The sequence below is a fragment of the Embiotoca jacksoni genome, unplaced genomic scaffold (genome assembly GCF_022577435.1).
Source record: "Embiotoca jacksoni isolate LCO1_2020_lvr unplaced genomic scaffold, fEmbJac1.0.p SCAF_11, whole genome shotgun sequence".
Taxonomy (NCBI): domain Eukaryota; kingdom Metazoa; phylum Chordata; class Actinopteri; family Embiotocidae; genus Embiotoca; species Embiotoca jacksoni.
The window spans coordinates 3,339,216-3,354,262 of NW_027185241.1; the positions used below are offsets into that span (position 1 = coordinate 3,339,216).

At 40.6% G+C, this 15,047-nt stretch overlaps 1 protein-coding gene across 3 annotated transcripts; it reads left to right on the plus strand.

Moving 5' to 3' along the window:
• Positions 1-397: 397 nt before the first annotated feature.
• ctps1b (CTP synthase 1b) lies at positions 398-14,995 on the plus strand. 3 transcript variants are annotated; one of them, XM_069142318.1, is made up of 18 exons: positions 404-724; positions 4,750-4,930; positions 5,563-5,733; positions 6,031-6,131; positions 6,837-6,953; positions 7,172-7,255; positions 7,496-7,576; positions 8,052-8,203; positions 8,532-8,664; positions 10,455-10,543; positions 11,102-11,196; positions 12,241-12,303; positions 12,440-12,483; positions 12,572-12,668; positions 12,780-12,835; positions 13,069-13,165; positions 13,386-13,530; positions 14,086-14,995. In XM_069142318.1, the coding sequence occupies exons 1-18, from the start codon at positions 530-532 to the stop codon at positions 14,159-14,161; spliced, it is 1,977 nt and encodes a 658-aa protein (XP_068998419.1). In that variant the 5' UTR covers positions 404-529; the 3' UTR covers positions 14,162-14,995. The 3 variants fall into 3 exon arrangements, with proteins under 3 accessions (XP_068998421.1, XP_068998419.1, XP_068998420.1); XM_069142319.1 differs by lacking the exon at positions 404-724 and adding an exon at positions 3,926-4,033; XM_069142320.1 differs by lacking the exon at positions 13,069-13,165 and having other exon boundaries at positions 398-724.
• Positions 14,996-15,047: the final 52 nt, after the last annotated feature.

Here is a 15,047-nt window from a genome sequence, read left to right on the forward strand (position 1 = left end):
AAATTCAATGACAGCAATTTTGATAACCTAAAAATTGATAGTCATTAAATGTAGATTTGCTCCTCTTCTTTTTATTATATATACCCATGTGTACCACCCACAAGGGCCATACTTAAATGACATCCCCTTCGGGCACTGCAAATAACACTGCACTGCAACTCACACCAGAACTACACCCCCTTCAGGCACTGCACTACCACTGCACGTCACAACCATCACACCCCCGCAGGGCACAACAGACAGTACTGCAATTAAGGTACACTGAAATCTCTGCTATGCAAAGACACCCGCACTCTCAGGGCGCATGCGCGGTAACTACTGAGTGGGTGAGCCTCAGTCCATCAGCTCTTCCACGCTGGGTTGGGACTGTAATCCATGTATCTTAAAATCATTAATACTAAACAAATGACATAGGACGCGACAAAGACAAACAAATAAATGCTAAATATGATCTAAAACTTCCAATGGTTCAAGACCCTCCCCCAGGGTCTTGCGCTTGGCGCTGGCACGGCCTCGAACAGGCTCTGTTATGTGGGGGGGGGACCACCGGCCCAGCGCAGTGAGGCACCGCCACAGACTGCAGGGGAGCCTCGTCACCAGGCTGGAGAGCGGAATGCACTCCTCGGATTTCCCCGCCATCTCTACCTCGCCCAGCCTACCGCAGGAACCTTGCCCTACCGCCCACTTGTCTCTCTCCGCCGCCGGCAGCCCTAAACAGCATCCGGTAAGTGAGTGTTGAATCGGCTTGCTCGGCTGGGTTTCTACCCGGTCACATACACCGAGCTCCGTTCACTCTGCCCGTTTTAATCCTCTGTTCCCTCACTCACACACTCCTTACAGGTGCGATCACTCAGTAATCAGCGCAGGTGAACTCACCTGCTCCAACTCACTCTTCCCCTGCTTAGCAGACAGCGTCTCTCACTACAGTGTTCTGTTTAGCGCCCTGGTTAAAATTGTTAAGTGTGTGTTTTTGCTTTTGCTGCAGTACAGCACTGCCCACATGCCTAATACCTCACTAATACCAAGAAAGTGGATCACATCACTCCAATTCTAGGGTCTTAACACTGGCTTCCTGTTGAACAAATAATCAACTTTAAAATCCTGCTGTTGGTGCATAAGGCACTGAATGGATTAGGGCCAAAATACATTTCTGATCTGCTGCTACCTTATGAACCACCCTGACCCCCCCAGGTCTCCTTTCTGTTCTCATAGTCAGAACTAAACATGGAGAAGCAGCATTCAGCTTTTATGCTCCACATTATCTGGAACAAACTCCCAGAAAGCTGCAGGTCTGCTGCAACCCTCAGCTCCTTTAAATCAAGATTGAAGACTTTTCTGCTTGCTGCTGCCTTTCATTAAACCAGATTTAAGGATGTTGATTGATTTCTTGCATTGCTGCATTTTACTACTGTCTTTTATTTCTTAAACTGCACTGTAACTTTTTCCTATTTTTTTGTTTGTTTAATGTTTTAATGACTGTTTTTAATGTGTTAATCACTGTTCTTAATTGTTTTTAAATGTCCTTTTCTTTTGCCTTATGTTTTGATGCTTTAAACGGTTTTATGTGAAGCACTTTGAATTGCCTTGTTGTCGAAATGTGCTATACAAATAAACTTGCCTTGCCTAACCCTTTGCTGCCACAGCCACTGTTTATCCAGCCCACCAAGCACACGAGCAGCCATAATGACACTAATTGCTCAAGAGCTCACTTTTCCTCTGAGTGAGTGGTTGTGTACTGCATTGTGCCTTAAAAGCCATCTGTGTTCCCGTCTTCAATCGATCTGTCGTGTGCGTTCCTAAACTACAAGAGGACAGGGGAAAGCTCCACTCCCATTCATAAATAATGTGTGTGAGGTGAGGGGGTGTGGGCTACTGTTTCTGTGCATCTGTTTGAGCTTTGAGTTGGACCGCTTCACCCCACTGGAGGTCTGGAAGAGTGACATCTGACTCTTATGCTATCTGGCTTCACAGGGTGGAGCTGAAGGGAATGTTGCCAACACAAACTGATGTTTGACTTTGGGAGAATGTTTGTATCCTCCTTCTGGGATGTGAACAGCTTTTACTGTTCATTTACACTACTTACGCCACCATATTACAAGGAATAGATGGTGTTATCTAATACATGGTGGTAAGTGGTGCAGGTGCTCAAAAAAAAATAAAAAAATACTCATAACACATTATAATTAGTGAAGAGATATGTTGAGTTATTTGATTCAACACCCACAAATTAGTTCCAGGAAACAGCTTTTTATTTCTGACTCCTGTGAGAAGAGAAAATGACTGTTTTCACTTGATGCATTTTAAATGGAAAACAGATAATTAATGACATGCTGTTGTTTGACAGTTATTTTCATTATTAATTAATTTTCTGATTATTTTTTAAATTGATTGATAAATCATTATCCTTCAGCATCATCAATTTTCTTTCTAAAAGTCCAAAAACTGAAAATATTCAGTTTACTATAAATAATTAAAAAAATTCTTCCATTTGAAAATCTTTACATCTAAAGATTAGCCAACTACATTACATCTCATTTGTTGAATATGCACAAAAAAAATGTAATAATTGGAAATAATAAGAATACATATGCCTGCCACTGTATTTTCACTTTGCAGTCACTTATGCAATTGTTAGTATCTCAAGTCTTCAGTGCCATTTATGATTTTATGTCAGTTTTAATAATAGCAAAGTCAATCAATTCTGTATGAGTTCCAACATGATTTAGGTGGACACAATTGCCCAGACACATTGGCTTCTCTTGATCTTTGTGGGAAGTAAGAACATTAGTGGTTTTGTAGACACATACGCAGTATGAACACAGCACATTTCAAAACACGTCATTGCAAGGAACTGTCTTGTCATCCGTGCCTGAGAAAATAGGAATATACTGTGATTGTGAAGCGCAGCCATCACCAGATGCGTTTTGCAAACAGGTAGACTCAAAGAGGTAGAATTACCTTTGAATAGCCCTCCCTGGTATTTTAAGATTGCAGAGAGATGAGAGAAGCTCAGTACCTCTTCATGCAGGAGGTTAATGTGTGTCTGTGCTCACTTGTCAGATGTAATTGAAGGGAACAGCTTATGAAAATGAGGTGGCAAGGATGAGGTCTTTAATTAGATCAAGATCATGGACAGAAATGAATTAGAATCACCACTCTCATTACCCATAGCAAAAGTGGAGCAGCACGACAGTGAATACATGAAGGACAGACAGTGTTACTGTGTAAATTGGGTTGTTTTTTTTTGTAATGCCTCACTTGACTATACCAGGATATATGATGGTATCCATACCTTCACCAGTATTAACCTTTGTCTTACTGCATCTGATGGCTTATTTTCCTCCATAAAGTTAGTTGGATCATTATTTGTGACTAATGTTGTGCACGTCAAAAGCTCAATTTAGCCATGATTTAGGCTGAATAAAGCAACATAGAGCGCTAATGCCATCTAGTGGTAAGAGATTGTTTGAAATAATAAATAATCAAGTTACATAACAAAGATGATAAAAAAATATTCTATATAGTTTGACTTTACTACTATAATATCTATAGGCACGTTTTCACTGGATTACAAAATATGACTGATAATAAACATGATATCTCAATTAATAACCAGTCTCAATAATGGAAAGGAGGTCAACGTCTTGTACAAATACTGGACAACATGATTAACTGATAATATTCAATAAGCGTGATCATTTTAAAAAAAAATTATTATTGTCAATTTCAATTATAAAATGCACACACAACTGACCTTGAATTACTTTAGTCATAACAATGTATAGGATGTGAGTCTTACCTTTTCGCCCCGAGTACGGTATCTAGGGAGAATTAAATCCGAATGCAGTCACCTGATTGGTGGATCCTGTGTGGGCGGCGGCCTGAGCTTTGCCTGAAAGGCTCAGAAGAGGGAATACAATAACCCGCGAAATCAGCGGAAGGACGCACGTCGGAGCTGTGAGAAGCGGCCCGGACAGTCAGCTTCTCCTACACGTGCTTTCACTGCAGAGGGAACTCGTGGGTCTGATACTCGGTAAATAAAGGAGATTTCATAAGATAAATATCACCCGTGATTGGCATTCCGGGACGCCTGTTTCTCCGTTAACTAATATGTGACGGTTGTGCTCTTTCAGAGAGTCGGTTGACAATGTATAAATCCCGGTTGGTCGTTGTTGTCTCGAAATTGGATACAGCTAGGTAGCAGACGTTACGGGGTTTATGTCCCACACACAGACACGCACATGATATTAGCTAAATTAAGCCAGGTCAAACTTCCCAGCCGCTCAGGTGTCGGCTTTACACAAGTATGTACGTCGTGTTCTTTTAGTGATATTAAGTTGGCATGGTAACGATAAACTGAAATAACCCTGAAACCTCCCGAAGTCGTCTTCTTAATATTTCCCCGCTTAACGTCCTGCCTCTGTTTTCCCGCCATTTCACTTGTAAACACACGTTAAGCCCAGTGTTATTGTGGTTTTTTTTTAATTGATTTTACTCCTTAACTGATACCATACATACATAATACTAATGTAAGCAAAAGGATGTAAGGAAATGGTTAGCTCCACTTCCGAAGCTCAATCATTGCCTAATACACTGTTTAAATGCTTTCCAAGTCTCAATTTGCATCAGCAGTACATCTCCCATGTGGCAAAGCAGCCCTGGAGGTGTATTGTATTTTTTGTAATTTTTTTTGCAGGTTATTTAATGATTTATTTTTTTTTTTAAATTTTTTTGTGTGTGTGTGTTCAGTCGTCATATCCCACTATGAAGTACATCCTGGTTACTGGTGGTGTGATATCTGGCATTGGTAAGGGCATCATTGCCAGCAGTGTTGGAACAATCCTCAAGTCCTGCGGCCTTCGTGTCACAGCCATCAAAATCGACCCGTATATCAATATTGATGCTGGCACCTTCTCACCTTATGAACACGGTGAGTAAATTACCATGCCCAACAACATTGATCTTTAATGTCATAGATCATCCATCATGTACTGTATTAATTGATCGTGTGGTTGACTCCTGCAGTTCATTTATGACAAGATATGTGGTTGGAGCATTATGCCCTCGAAGATGAAAGGAGATGATCAGGTTTCTTCCTTACAGTAGATATTTGTTGTGTCAGCAGACAAAACACTGAATTTTTACTAGTTTCAGATCTGCTGTCACACTGAGGGTGTTGATTTTCAAATGAACACAATCTCTGGCTGAGTGTTTTAGCATTATTTCAGAAATAATCTGTAATACTAACACATCTGAAAACGCATATCACATGGCCATTCGTATACACTGAGTATGCCACCCAAGACCAGTAAAGCACTGTATTTGGTCACAAATCAAGGATGGACACGTCGTGAATGATTAAACCAGGACGTAAACATGGTTCTCTGTCATTGTTTTCAAAAGAAAACAGGGATTTAAAGACTAAAACAGGGTCAGCAGGCTGTATTTTAGGTGTGCAAAAGGGCCGAAGTGGTAAAAGTTATGCATTTTATGAAATCATATTTGTATAGATCTAGCCTAAAAATGGATCCTATGAATGGATGTCATTTCTGTGCTTTACAGGGGAGGTGTTTGTTCTCGATGACGGTGGTGAGGTGGATCTAGATTTGGGGAACTACGAGCGTTTCCTGGACATTCACCTTATCAGAGACAACAACATAACCACTGGAAAGATCTACCAGTCAGTAATCAACAAGGAGAGGAGAGGAGACTACCTGGGCAAGACTGTACAAGGTTAGAGATCACTGCATGTGTCGCTTGTTCTCTTTTGGCTTTAAAAATATACAAAAGCAGGTTTGGGCAATGCTGCTTAATTTGTCTGAGAGGTATCTTAAAATGCAAATACATAGATAATTAAAACAAATGTTTTTTTGTTTCTATTCCTGTTTGAATTTAAATTTAAACACTTTTTGGAAACTTTATGCAAAATAGAAACACACTTGATATTTTTATTCAGCCAGTAAGTGTCCAACATGCAATGTAAACCCTTTTATACAATTTATATATATGATCGTATTTATGTTTTTGCAGTGGTACCCCACATCACAGATGCCATCCAGGAGTGGGTATTGAAGCAGGCTAGGATTTCAGTAGATGATGACGGTGTGGAGCCCCAAGTTTGTGTCATAGAGGTAATTTTTTTTTGGCAGAGGAACTTTGCATTCAGTGGGAGTCGATCCTGGACTTTGTCTTTATCAGGCCAGAAGTGTAATTTATTCTCCCGTGGGTCATTCTTAAATGATTTGTGACCAGGATGCTATTTTTCTTGAGGTTTTCGATCAGGAGCGAAACGAAGTGTGTTGCCTGAAGCAGTAGAAAATATTGGCAGTATTCTGTAAGAGGTATGAGAAATCACTGAACCTACACAAATGGACGTGTCAGTGAAGCAGAGAAACAAACACAAGTTTGAGAAACCCAAAAGTCTGGGATTTAAAAATGGATTTTATTTTTAAGGAGAGGCTGTAAAACTATCCAGACTGTTTCTGCCTTCAGCCATGGGAAAGAAAGGATATTTATCCAAATACATAAAAGTGTTGAATCTCAGTGTTATGAATCAAGTATTTGTTTTACTGTATGTACTGCAAAATTATTTTATCTTTGATAAATTTGCAGCTGGCAAGACTCGTGCTAATAAACCAAGTTAAGTTATTATCCTGCCTCCAGCAGTCCTCTTCACGAGGCATACTTCAAACCAGCTCGGACAGTGTTATGTGCTCAGAATCTGCTGACGACATGCTATTCTTTCCAAGTCTGTCAGAGTCTGTAAGGTGCTGGGAACAAACCTGTGAGTTCATGCCTGCAGTTCTGTGGCGTAAGCTGATGTTTTGTGTCAACAGCTGGGAGGCACAGTAGGGGACATTGAGAGCATGCCTTTTATTGAGGCCTTCAGACAGTTCCAGTTCAAGGTGAAGAGGGAGAACTTCTGCAACATCCATGTCAGCTTGATACCACAGGTATGATTTCCTAATTAACACATGTATTCATTGCATATTTATTCCAGGAAAAAAGGATTAACTGGAAGATTACCATATGTTTATAAAATATGTTTGACTTTATTTATTTTAGTGAAAAAGGCTATTGCACAGTAAAAAAAAAAAAAAAAATCACCGCTGATTTATTTTGCACAGACAGTTAAAATTCAGTTTTAGCTGAATGTATCTTTTGTCTTCAGCCCAATACTACAGGAGAGCAAAAAACCAAACCGACCCAGAACAGTGTCCGAGAGCTCAGAGGGCTCGGCTTGTCTCCAGATTTGGTGAGTCAGATAAAAGTTGGTTCTCAGACTTTGCTCTCCTGCCAGCGCCACAGATATACACAGGCCAGGTTATTATTTTTTATTATCTTTTCGATAAATCCGTATTTGTTGGTCCAAGATTTATGTCATGATGTAGACAACTAAATGAAATCTGACAAAGCACATCTTAAACAAAGTCTGCCGCCATGGTATTATTTTTGTTTATTTATATCACTCTAAATAGACATATTTCTTTGCCAGATAATGTGCCGCTGTACAACGCCCCTGGTAACATGTGTCAAGGATAAGATCTCCATGTTTTGTCATGTGGAGCCCACACAGGTGAAGTATTTTGATTTCATCCTTTAAACGACATCACGTAAAACTGTGTATAGAGTAGGCTGCTAATATGGTTGTTTTAAAGCTGTACACTTCATGCCAATATTGTGGTGTATACATGTAATGATGTAAGAGAATTACAGTACTTATAAGAAGGACAGGAGCTACACAATAAAGACTACCCACCACTTCCTATATGCTTTTATCGCATAGGCTTGATTATTATGTGATCAAACATTTTACTTGGTTATATCTACAGATGTTTTTGCACTGGCGTGTTGCTGCATTTGACTGAATTTAAGCTACGGAATTGTTTAAATGTCCACCCAATAAAGAAATCCAGCATATATAAAAATATATAAGGAAATTAATTCAAACTATATAAGATTTTTCAAATTAAAATAACAACGTTATAATGTTGACACTAATTTAGATCAAATTAAAACGGTGAAATAACACGTTTTCTGACTTTTTCCAGGTGATCTGTGTCCACGATGTCTCCTCCATCTATAGAGTGCCCCTGCTGCTGGAGGACCAGGGTGTTGTGACCTACTTATGTAATCGGCTGAACCTACCTATCGAGATGAGGCCTAGAAGGATGCTCACAAAATGGAAGGAGATGGCTGACAGGTGAGACCTGTGAGGATGTTTGTCTCGGCAGCCGATTTGTCTTGCTCAAGGGTTGTGAGGAAATGGGCACAAATAACACACCTCTCGGTTCTTGGACAGTCCTTTCAGTCACGCACACACCACTGGGAATATTGTTACAAACCAGAAATTGTTGAACTCTTAAAGATAAAACTTCCTCAGAACTATGTGCTGTGGGGACTGAGGACGTTTTGTCTTTTAAGAGGCTGGAAGTGAAGGTAAGATAACTGACTGTTCAGTTGCTGTTTAGAAGTTCTGCGTGAATGATGCACCGGGGTCAATAGTGTTAACCATTTCCCTGTCTCTTCAGGTATGACCGTCTCTTGGAGCATGTTTCCATTGCCCTGGTGGGGAAATACACAAAGCTATCCGACTCCTACACGTCCGTTATTAAGGCCCTCGAGCACTCTGCCCTTGCCATTAATCACAAACTAGAGGTCAAGGTACGGAAACATTTAACACTTTTCTGGTTTCAGCATCGCTGCTTTACAGTTATTGTTTGGACTGTTGTCACTGAACTCGTAGAACTTCAATAATGACGTTCCCACAGGGTTGGATAAAATAAAATAATAAAAAAAAAAAAAAGGAATGTATTCGGAGAACTTTTGGGATCCTCTTGGAATACTTTAAAAAAGAGCACATGTAAAATGGTTGTTCTGTATTGTCATGATGTTTTCTTTTACCGATACTCCTGGCTGGTGAAGTTGTTCGCTGCCTTTTGCAGGCAGAGTGTTCAGAGACCGACAAACCTCTGTCTTTCCCCCGGTGATTTTTATGAGGTATAGATTCATTTCACTGTGTTCTGTACTGATAATGATCTCAGCAGGAACTGATTGATGCACTAAAGCATTGCACTTGTTGCCTACTTATAAGATCTGACAGTAAACCTACCTCTCGCTTTGAATTAGGATTTTTACATTTATTTCTGTTGGAAAAATTACTCAAGAGGCTTGGTTCAAAATCAAACACATCGGACATTTATTCTTGCAAGAAGGAGCGAATACATGCCACCCTCAAAGAGAGGTGTCCAGCAGTGCTCCCCCCAGCAGTCCTCTGTAGCAGGGCTCCAGCAGTTCTCTACAGCAGTGCTCCCCCCAGCAGTTCTCTACAGCAGTGCTCTCCCCAGCAGTTCTCTACAGCAGGGCTCTCCCCAGCAGTTCTCTACAGCAGGGCTCTCCCCAGCAGTTCTCTACAGCAGGGCTCTCCCCAGCAGTTCTCTACAGCAGGGCTCTCCCCAGCAGTTCTCTACAGCAGGGCTCTCCCCAGCAGTTCTCTACAGCAGGGCTCTCCCCAGCAGTTCTCCAGCATGGCTCTCCAGCAGTCCTCCCCAACAGTCCTCGCCCTAGCCGGGCTCTACCCAGCCTGGTTTCCCCCCAGCAGTCCTCTCCTCCGCAGTCCTCTTTAGCAGGGCTTTCCTTAGGGCAGCTTTTATACAGCTGACAGTCACCCCCATTCCCTTTGTATCTGCTTTCGTATGGTAATACAGAGTTGGTTGCAGGTCACGAGATAAGGACACCGGGGAGGTTTGCAAATAAGACAGAAAACAAAGGAAACTTTTCGGACCCTGCTTGACAAAGAGACTTTCCGGAGCCACAATGCAAACAAGAGGAAGAGACAAATCTTTTTTTTTTTCCCATCAATTTCTTATTTGCTCTTCAGTCTGTTTGACACCTTCGGGGCTGCAGGTGAAATGATGAGACTAAAACGTTCATACACGTCATGAGAATACATCTAATAAAAATCGAATTTAATGAAATATTCTCATGTAATTAGTCTGATCTTCTTCTGCACTTTATGGTAAAGTGATGTTATAAGCCAAGTCTTTCAACTTTGGCGACACATTCACACGGTCGGTGTTTAAAAAAACAAACCAAAAAAAAACCACAATTTTTTTTGCACATCCTTTCCGTCATTTACACACCTCTGGTTTGTCGCTAAAACTGTCTAGGTTAACTTTGAAATTGAAAGTGTCACTTGCGTGCGTTTCTTTAAAATTAGATGTGGAATCGGAAAATAAATACAAAGTTTTCATCATCCGCAAAACAAAACTTGTAAATACTGCATTTCAAAATGTGACGTTGACTAAATACAGATACTTCACTTTGCTATTCTGCTGTTACTTGTATTCCGTTACATCCCAACCCTGCGTTTGCATGCGTTTCTATGGCAGTTTGCCCGTTGCCCTGACGTTGACTGATCTCTTTCCAAATTCTACTGTTTGTTGTTATTGCAGTACATCGACTCTGCTGACTTGGAGAATACAACTCTGCAAGACGAGCCAGTGAAATACCACGAGGCCTGGCAAAACCTCTGCAGTTCTGAGTGAGGAGACCGACCTGGGAGAAACGTGCGCTTGGATGATGTTGGAAATTAGCTGCTATTAATGTCAAGTTTTATACTCTGGTGATACAAGTGTTATCATTCATGCCACATGATGGCAGTAAAGCGTAATATTACAGACGTGAAGCGTTAAGTTTGTGAGCACTGCAGTGGTTTTCAAATGGGAAGAGACGTGACTAGCTGGCGGCGGTACATTTACTGCAAAAAGCCAAGAGATGATTTTACAGCTTTTGGGGTTTATTTTAATAAAGAAAACACCCTTTTTCTGATGATACTTTACTTGATACTTCTTGCAAAGCTTTGCAAATGAAAAGTTACTTATTTCAAGAGCCATACACTATGCTATTGAACTAGATCAGTAGATTGATGGACAGTAACAATCTGGACTGTTTCCCTTAGACCTTTTCCAGAGAGAGTGGCTGAAGGTCTGAATAGAGAAAGTCTTGTGTGGAACGCCAACGGCTTAGATTCTCTCAAATGTGTGAATTCACCAAAATCACAATTGAACTGAGGCTAGACTACTTTCTTTCCTTTCCACAGCGGTGTGTTGGTACCAGGAGGATTTGGTGCGAGAGGGACAGAGGGCAAGATGCTGGCTATTGGCTGGGCGAGGAAACAGAATAAGCCGTTCCTGGGTAAGATGTGTTGTTATGTCAAGAGGGTTGGCCTTCTCCGTTATGACATATCATATTTATTATCTTTTATACCTGAAGAAAATCTGATGAGGACCATACATAAAACATGTTCCCTCCTGTCTGTCTCTCAATTAGAGTGGAGTAATACTTTGGCATACAGCTCCGTGCCTTTAATACTCTGTCAATGTTTACTCTGTCAATCATTCAAGTAATAACTACAGTATCTCTAAAAACTATTTGCTGCTTTGTACCTCATCATGTTTATTTATTTTTGCAAGGCTGAATCACAATGAAAGTAGTTCATTTTTGATACGGATTGGCAGGAAAATGAAAACAACATTAAAAATGGATATTAAAAAAAAAAAAGTATATAATTGATAGCAACATCTCAACCACAGCTCAGTATTTAGAAGTTGCATCATGATGTGGGAATGCAACAAACCCTCAAAGGTTTGTGGAAGCTACAGTAAGCTCCAAATTTATTTAACTTTTTTCCAGCAAATCATCAATTTAATATTTAATGCACCAAAGTACACACAATTAAAAAGAATGCTTTGGCAGGACTTGAAAAGTGCCGTTCAAAGAAGATCTCAATGCAGCTTGACATAATTGGAGCAATTATGCAAAGGCAAATGAGGGAACATTGTTGAGTTGAGGCTCAAAGTTGACGCGGAACCACTTTATCCGTAGACACGAGACCATAATGTCTCCCACACGTGTCTCTACAAAATATAAATGTGAAGACCTGAATATACCTCTCCAGTCAGCATGTGTTTTATCTCTGTATATATTTTAGAACCATTTGCAGAGGTTAGTTTTTACCTTAAACATTAAAGTTTCATTTCCTGCCGATCAGAAGAAAGAAAAAAAAAAAAAGAAGCTTAATTGCATCCACGAGCAACATTCAAAGTTGTGTACGAATGTACAGAGAGGCGGCTGCGTAGGCGAGTGCGGTTGGCACCATGGAGGTCTTGTTCAGTCTATTAATGAGACCTTGCTATACCTCTAATTATAAAAGAATCCTGCTGGTCTTGTTCTGTGCAGGGGTATGTCTGGGCATGCAGCTGGCGGTGTGCGAGTTTGCCCGTAACGTTCTTGGATGGGAAGGTGAGTAATTGTGCAGTTCAGCGAGGGACATCGATAAGAAACATTTGATTCCTGTGGTTTCCAATTTAATAATGAACAAACTCCAGCCTTGTTGGGAAGTTTATCTGAGCTCAGATCCGTTTTGCTTCTTTTTCAGATGCCAACTCCACCGAATTTCATCCCGAATCCAAACACCCCGTGGTAGGTTATCTATGTCTTTTTCATGCCCATCATGCGCACAATCACATTATACCAGCAGGGTGGTGTAACATCCAGTCGATCTTAACAGGTGATCGACATGCCAGAGCACAACCCGGGGCAGATGGGCGGGACTATGAGATTGGGGAAGAGGCGAACCATTTTCAAATCCAACACCAGTGTTCTGAGTATGTACCTTCCTGAATCAAATGAGGCTCTGTTGCCTTTTTTTTTTTTTTTTTTTTCTTTCTTTCCTCAAAACTACTATGTTTGTGATAACTGATGTTTTATTGTTACAGGAAAACTGTACGGAGATGTGGAATATGTTGAAGAGAGGCACAGACACAGATTTGAGGTAGAGACCAAAACAAGGTTTTAAAGCTTTTAGTCTGAGACCACAAAACCTGAAAAATATTTGAATACAAACTTATATTTTCCAGGAGAAGAAAAATATATTCTACACTATCTTATTCGTGTTTCAGGGACTTCAGTTTCTTTTTCAACCTTTCTCTACTTTTTGTTGGGTCCAGACAAATTAAAAAAAATGTTCCTTGAAACTGAAACCTTAAATTTCATCACCACAATTAGGTGAATCCAGAGCTGAAGCACCACTTTGAAAAAAGGGGCCTTCAGTTTGTTGGCCAGGATGTGGAAGGAGAGCGAATGGAGGTCATTGAATTGGAGGGTGAGTGGAAAGCGTTATTGAAAACAAGAAACCAGTTGCTGATATCCATAAATAAAACTCTTAAACATGCACAGGGGACAGCACGCTTAACTTCAAATTGTCTTATTTTTGGGCTGTATGAATATTAAAGCTGCACGCGTATTCTGGTCGGATGTATTCTCAAAGTACAAATGTAGCGACGGTCAAAACATTTGCTATCATCCACTCTTTGTGTTTACAGACCATAGTTATTTTGTTGGAGTGCAGTTCCACCCGGAGTTCACCTCCAGACCCATCACACCTTCTCCTCCGTACTTTGGTCTCCTGCTGGCTGCTGTAGGAAAACTCCAGAGCTACCTGGCCAAAGGCTGTCGCCTCTCTCCACGGTAAACTCCCAGCACAGCAATGACTTCTCACCCAAAGGTGGAAGTTCAAATGAAACTGTGAAATGGAAATGGTCCAGTAGTTCCTCAGACATTAGTTTGTTCCCTTCTAACTTTCCACAATTCTGCCGACAGCTGAATGTTATTTCATTGTTTTATATCTTGCTGTTCTCCACACCGGCTGCAGTGGTCGCTGATTTGAAATCGGTTTTGAAAGTAGTTCTTTTTTTTTTCTTTTTTTTTCTGGGGGGCATTAAATCACATTTGAGTGACGTTTAAACCCTTTAACCGTCTCTGTAGTGGTATTTATGTTGACGTGTTAAAATGTAGATCTAACTTCTCTTTTAACATGAAATAGGACAGCTGTAGCGATAGCTTGGTACATTTTTAGTGGCGATCATTGCGCTTTTAAAATGAAATCAAAATGCCCGTGAGTATTAGAGTCGCAGTTCACAGCGACGCTATAATGTCACCGTTGTACCTGCTGTTATATTAAAACAATCCCTGCCAAGTGTGAGTGCTGCAATAGTCACTTTATGCATTTACCTCTCGTTTCAGGGACACTTACAGCGACCGCAGCGGTAGCAGCTCTCCAGACATGGAACTCTCCGAGCTGAAGTTCCCCTCTTTGTAGTGGTGTTAGTTGTTGTGTTTGTGTCGAAGCCCGGGAAAAAAGTTGGGTCTGCCCTTGACTGACACCGCAAAACCAAAATTTGTATGAAGTTGTTTTTACACGTATTGGTTTAATCTGCTGTTAATAATGTACACTTTGAACACATTATGCCCTCGGTGAATGTAGAAAAGTAAAGGAATTATGTTGCTTTCGAGTCACCGCACTGAGCGAAAGGTGGAAAAAGGGTATTTATGGAGCGGCTGTAAGAAAACTAGATGCACAGAAAACGCGTGTTGACTAAAATCAAACGGAACGGGGCGAATGATGAATGCGAAATATATCGGCCTGTCGATGTGAAGTGAGTGCAGTGCCGTTTAAGAAAGGGTTGCTTCGGCAAAATTGCATGAATCAGTGACGGCGTAACGGTAAAAGTCCCAGCCTGCAATCAGCTTTGTACTCGTTGCCGCCGTCCTGAAAATCAGTCCAACACAATACATGAAAACACTGGTAAGAAACCCGATGTCACAGTTGGCAATTTACAATGTCCATATTGTGCCTGTGTATCCTGTTATTGTTGCACTTACTCTGTTCAAAGGCTTGTTATTGTCTGCGTTACAGATTTATTATGTGTATTGGTTTTCAATCATCTTGCTCTGAAATGCGTTCACATCCAAGGGTGAGAATAAATTGGCCCACAAAGATTGTGACTGTAAAGTAAAATGTGATTATATTATAAAATATTCTGTTGTAATAACATGAACGATTACATCAGTCAATCACCTTGACACGGGATTTTGCAAAGTTGTGCACTTTTGAGTGTTTTAAGTTTTCATGAATTAAAACATTAACTCACCAGTTGATTTTGCACACCTTTTTATATTTGAGGCCTTTTGCCACCAAACACAAT

Bases quoted from the DNA above. Each gene is read 5' to 3' on its own strand.
- ctps1b (XM_069142318.1), top strand. From the start codon at position 530: ATGTGGGGGGGGGACCACCGGCCCAGCGCAGTGAGGCACCGCCACAGA. The intron at 8,204-8,531 runs GTGAGACCTGTG...CTGTCTCTTCAG, and splicing joins TGGAAGGAGATGGCTGACAG to GTATGACCGTCTCTTGGAGC. The intron at 11,197-12,240 runs GTAAGATGTGTT...TGTTCTGTGCAG, and splicing joins ACAGAATAAGCCGTTCCTGG to GGGTATGTCTGGGCATGCAG.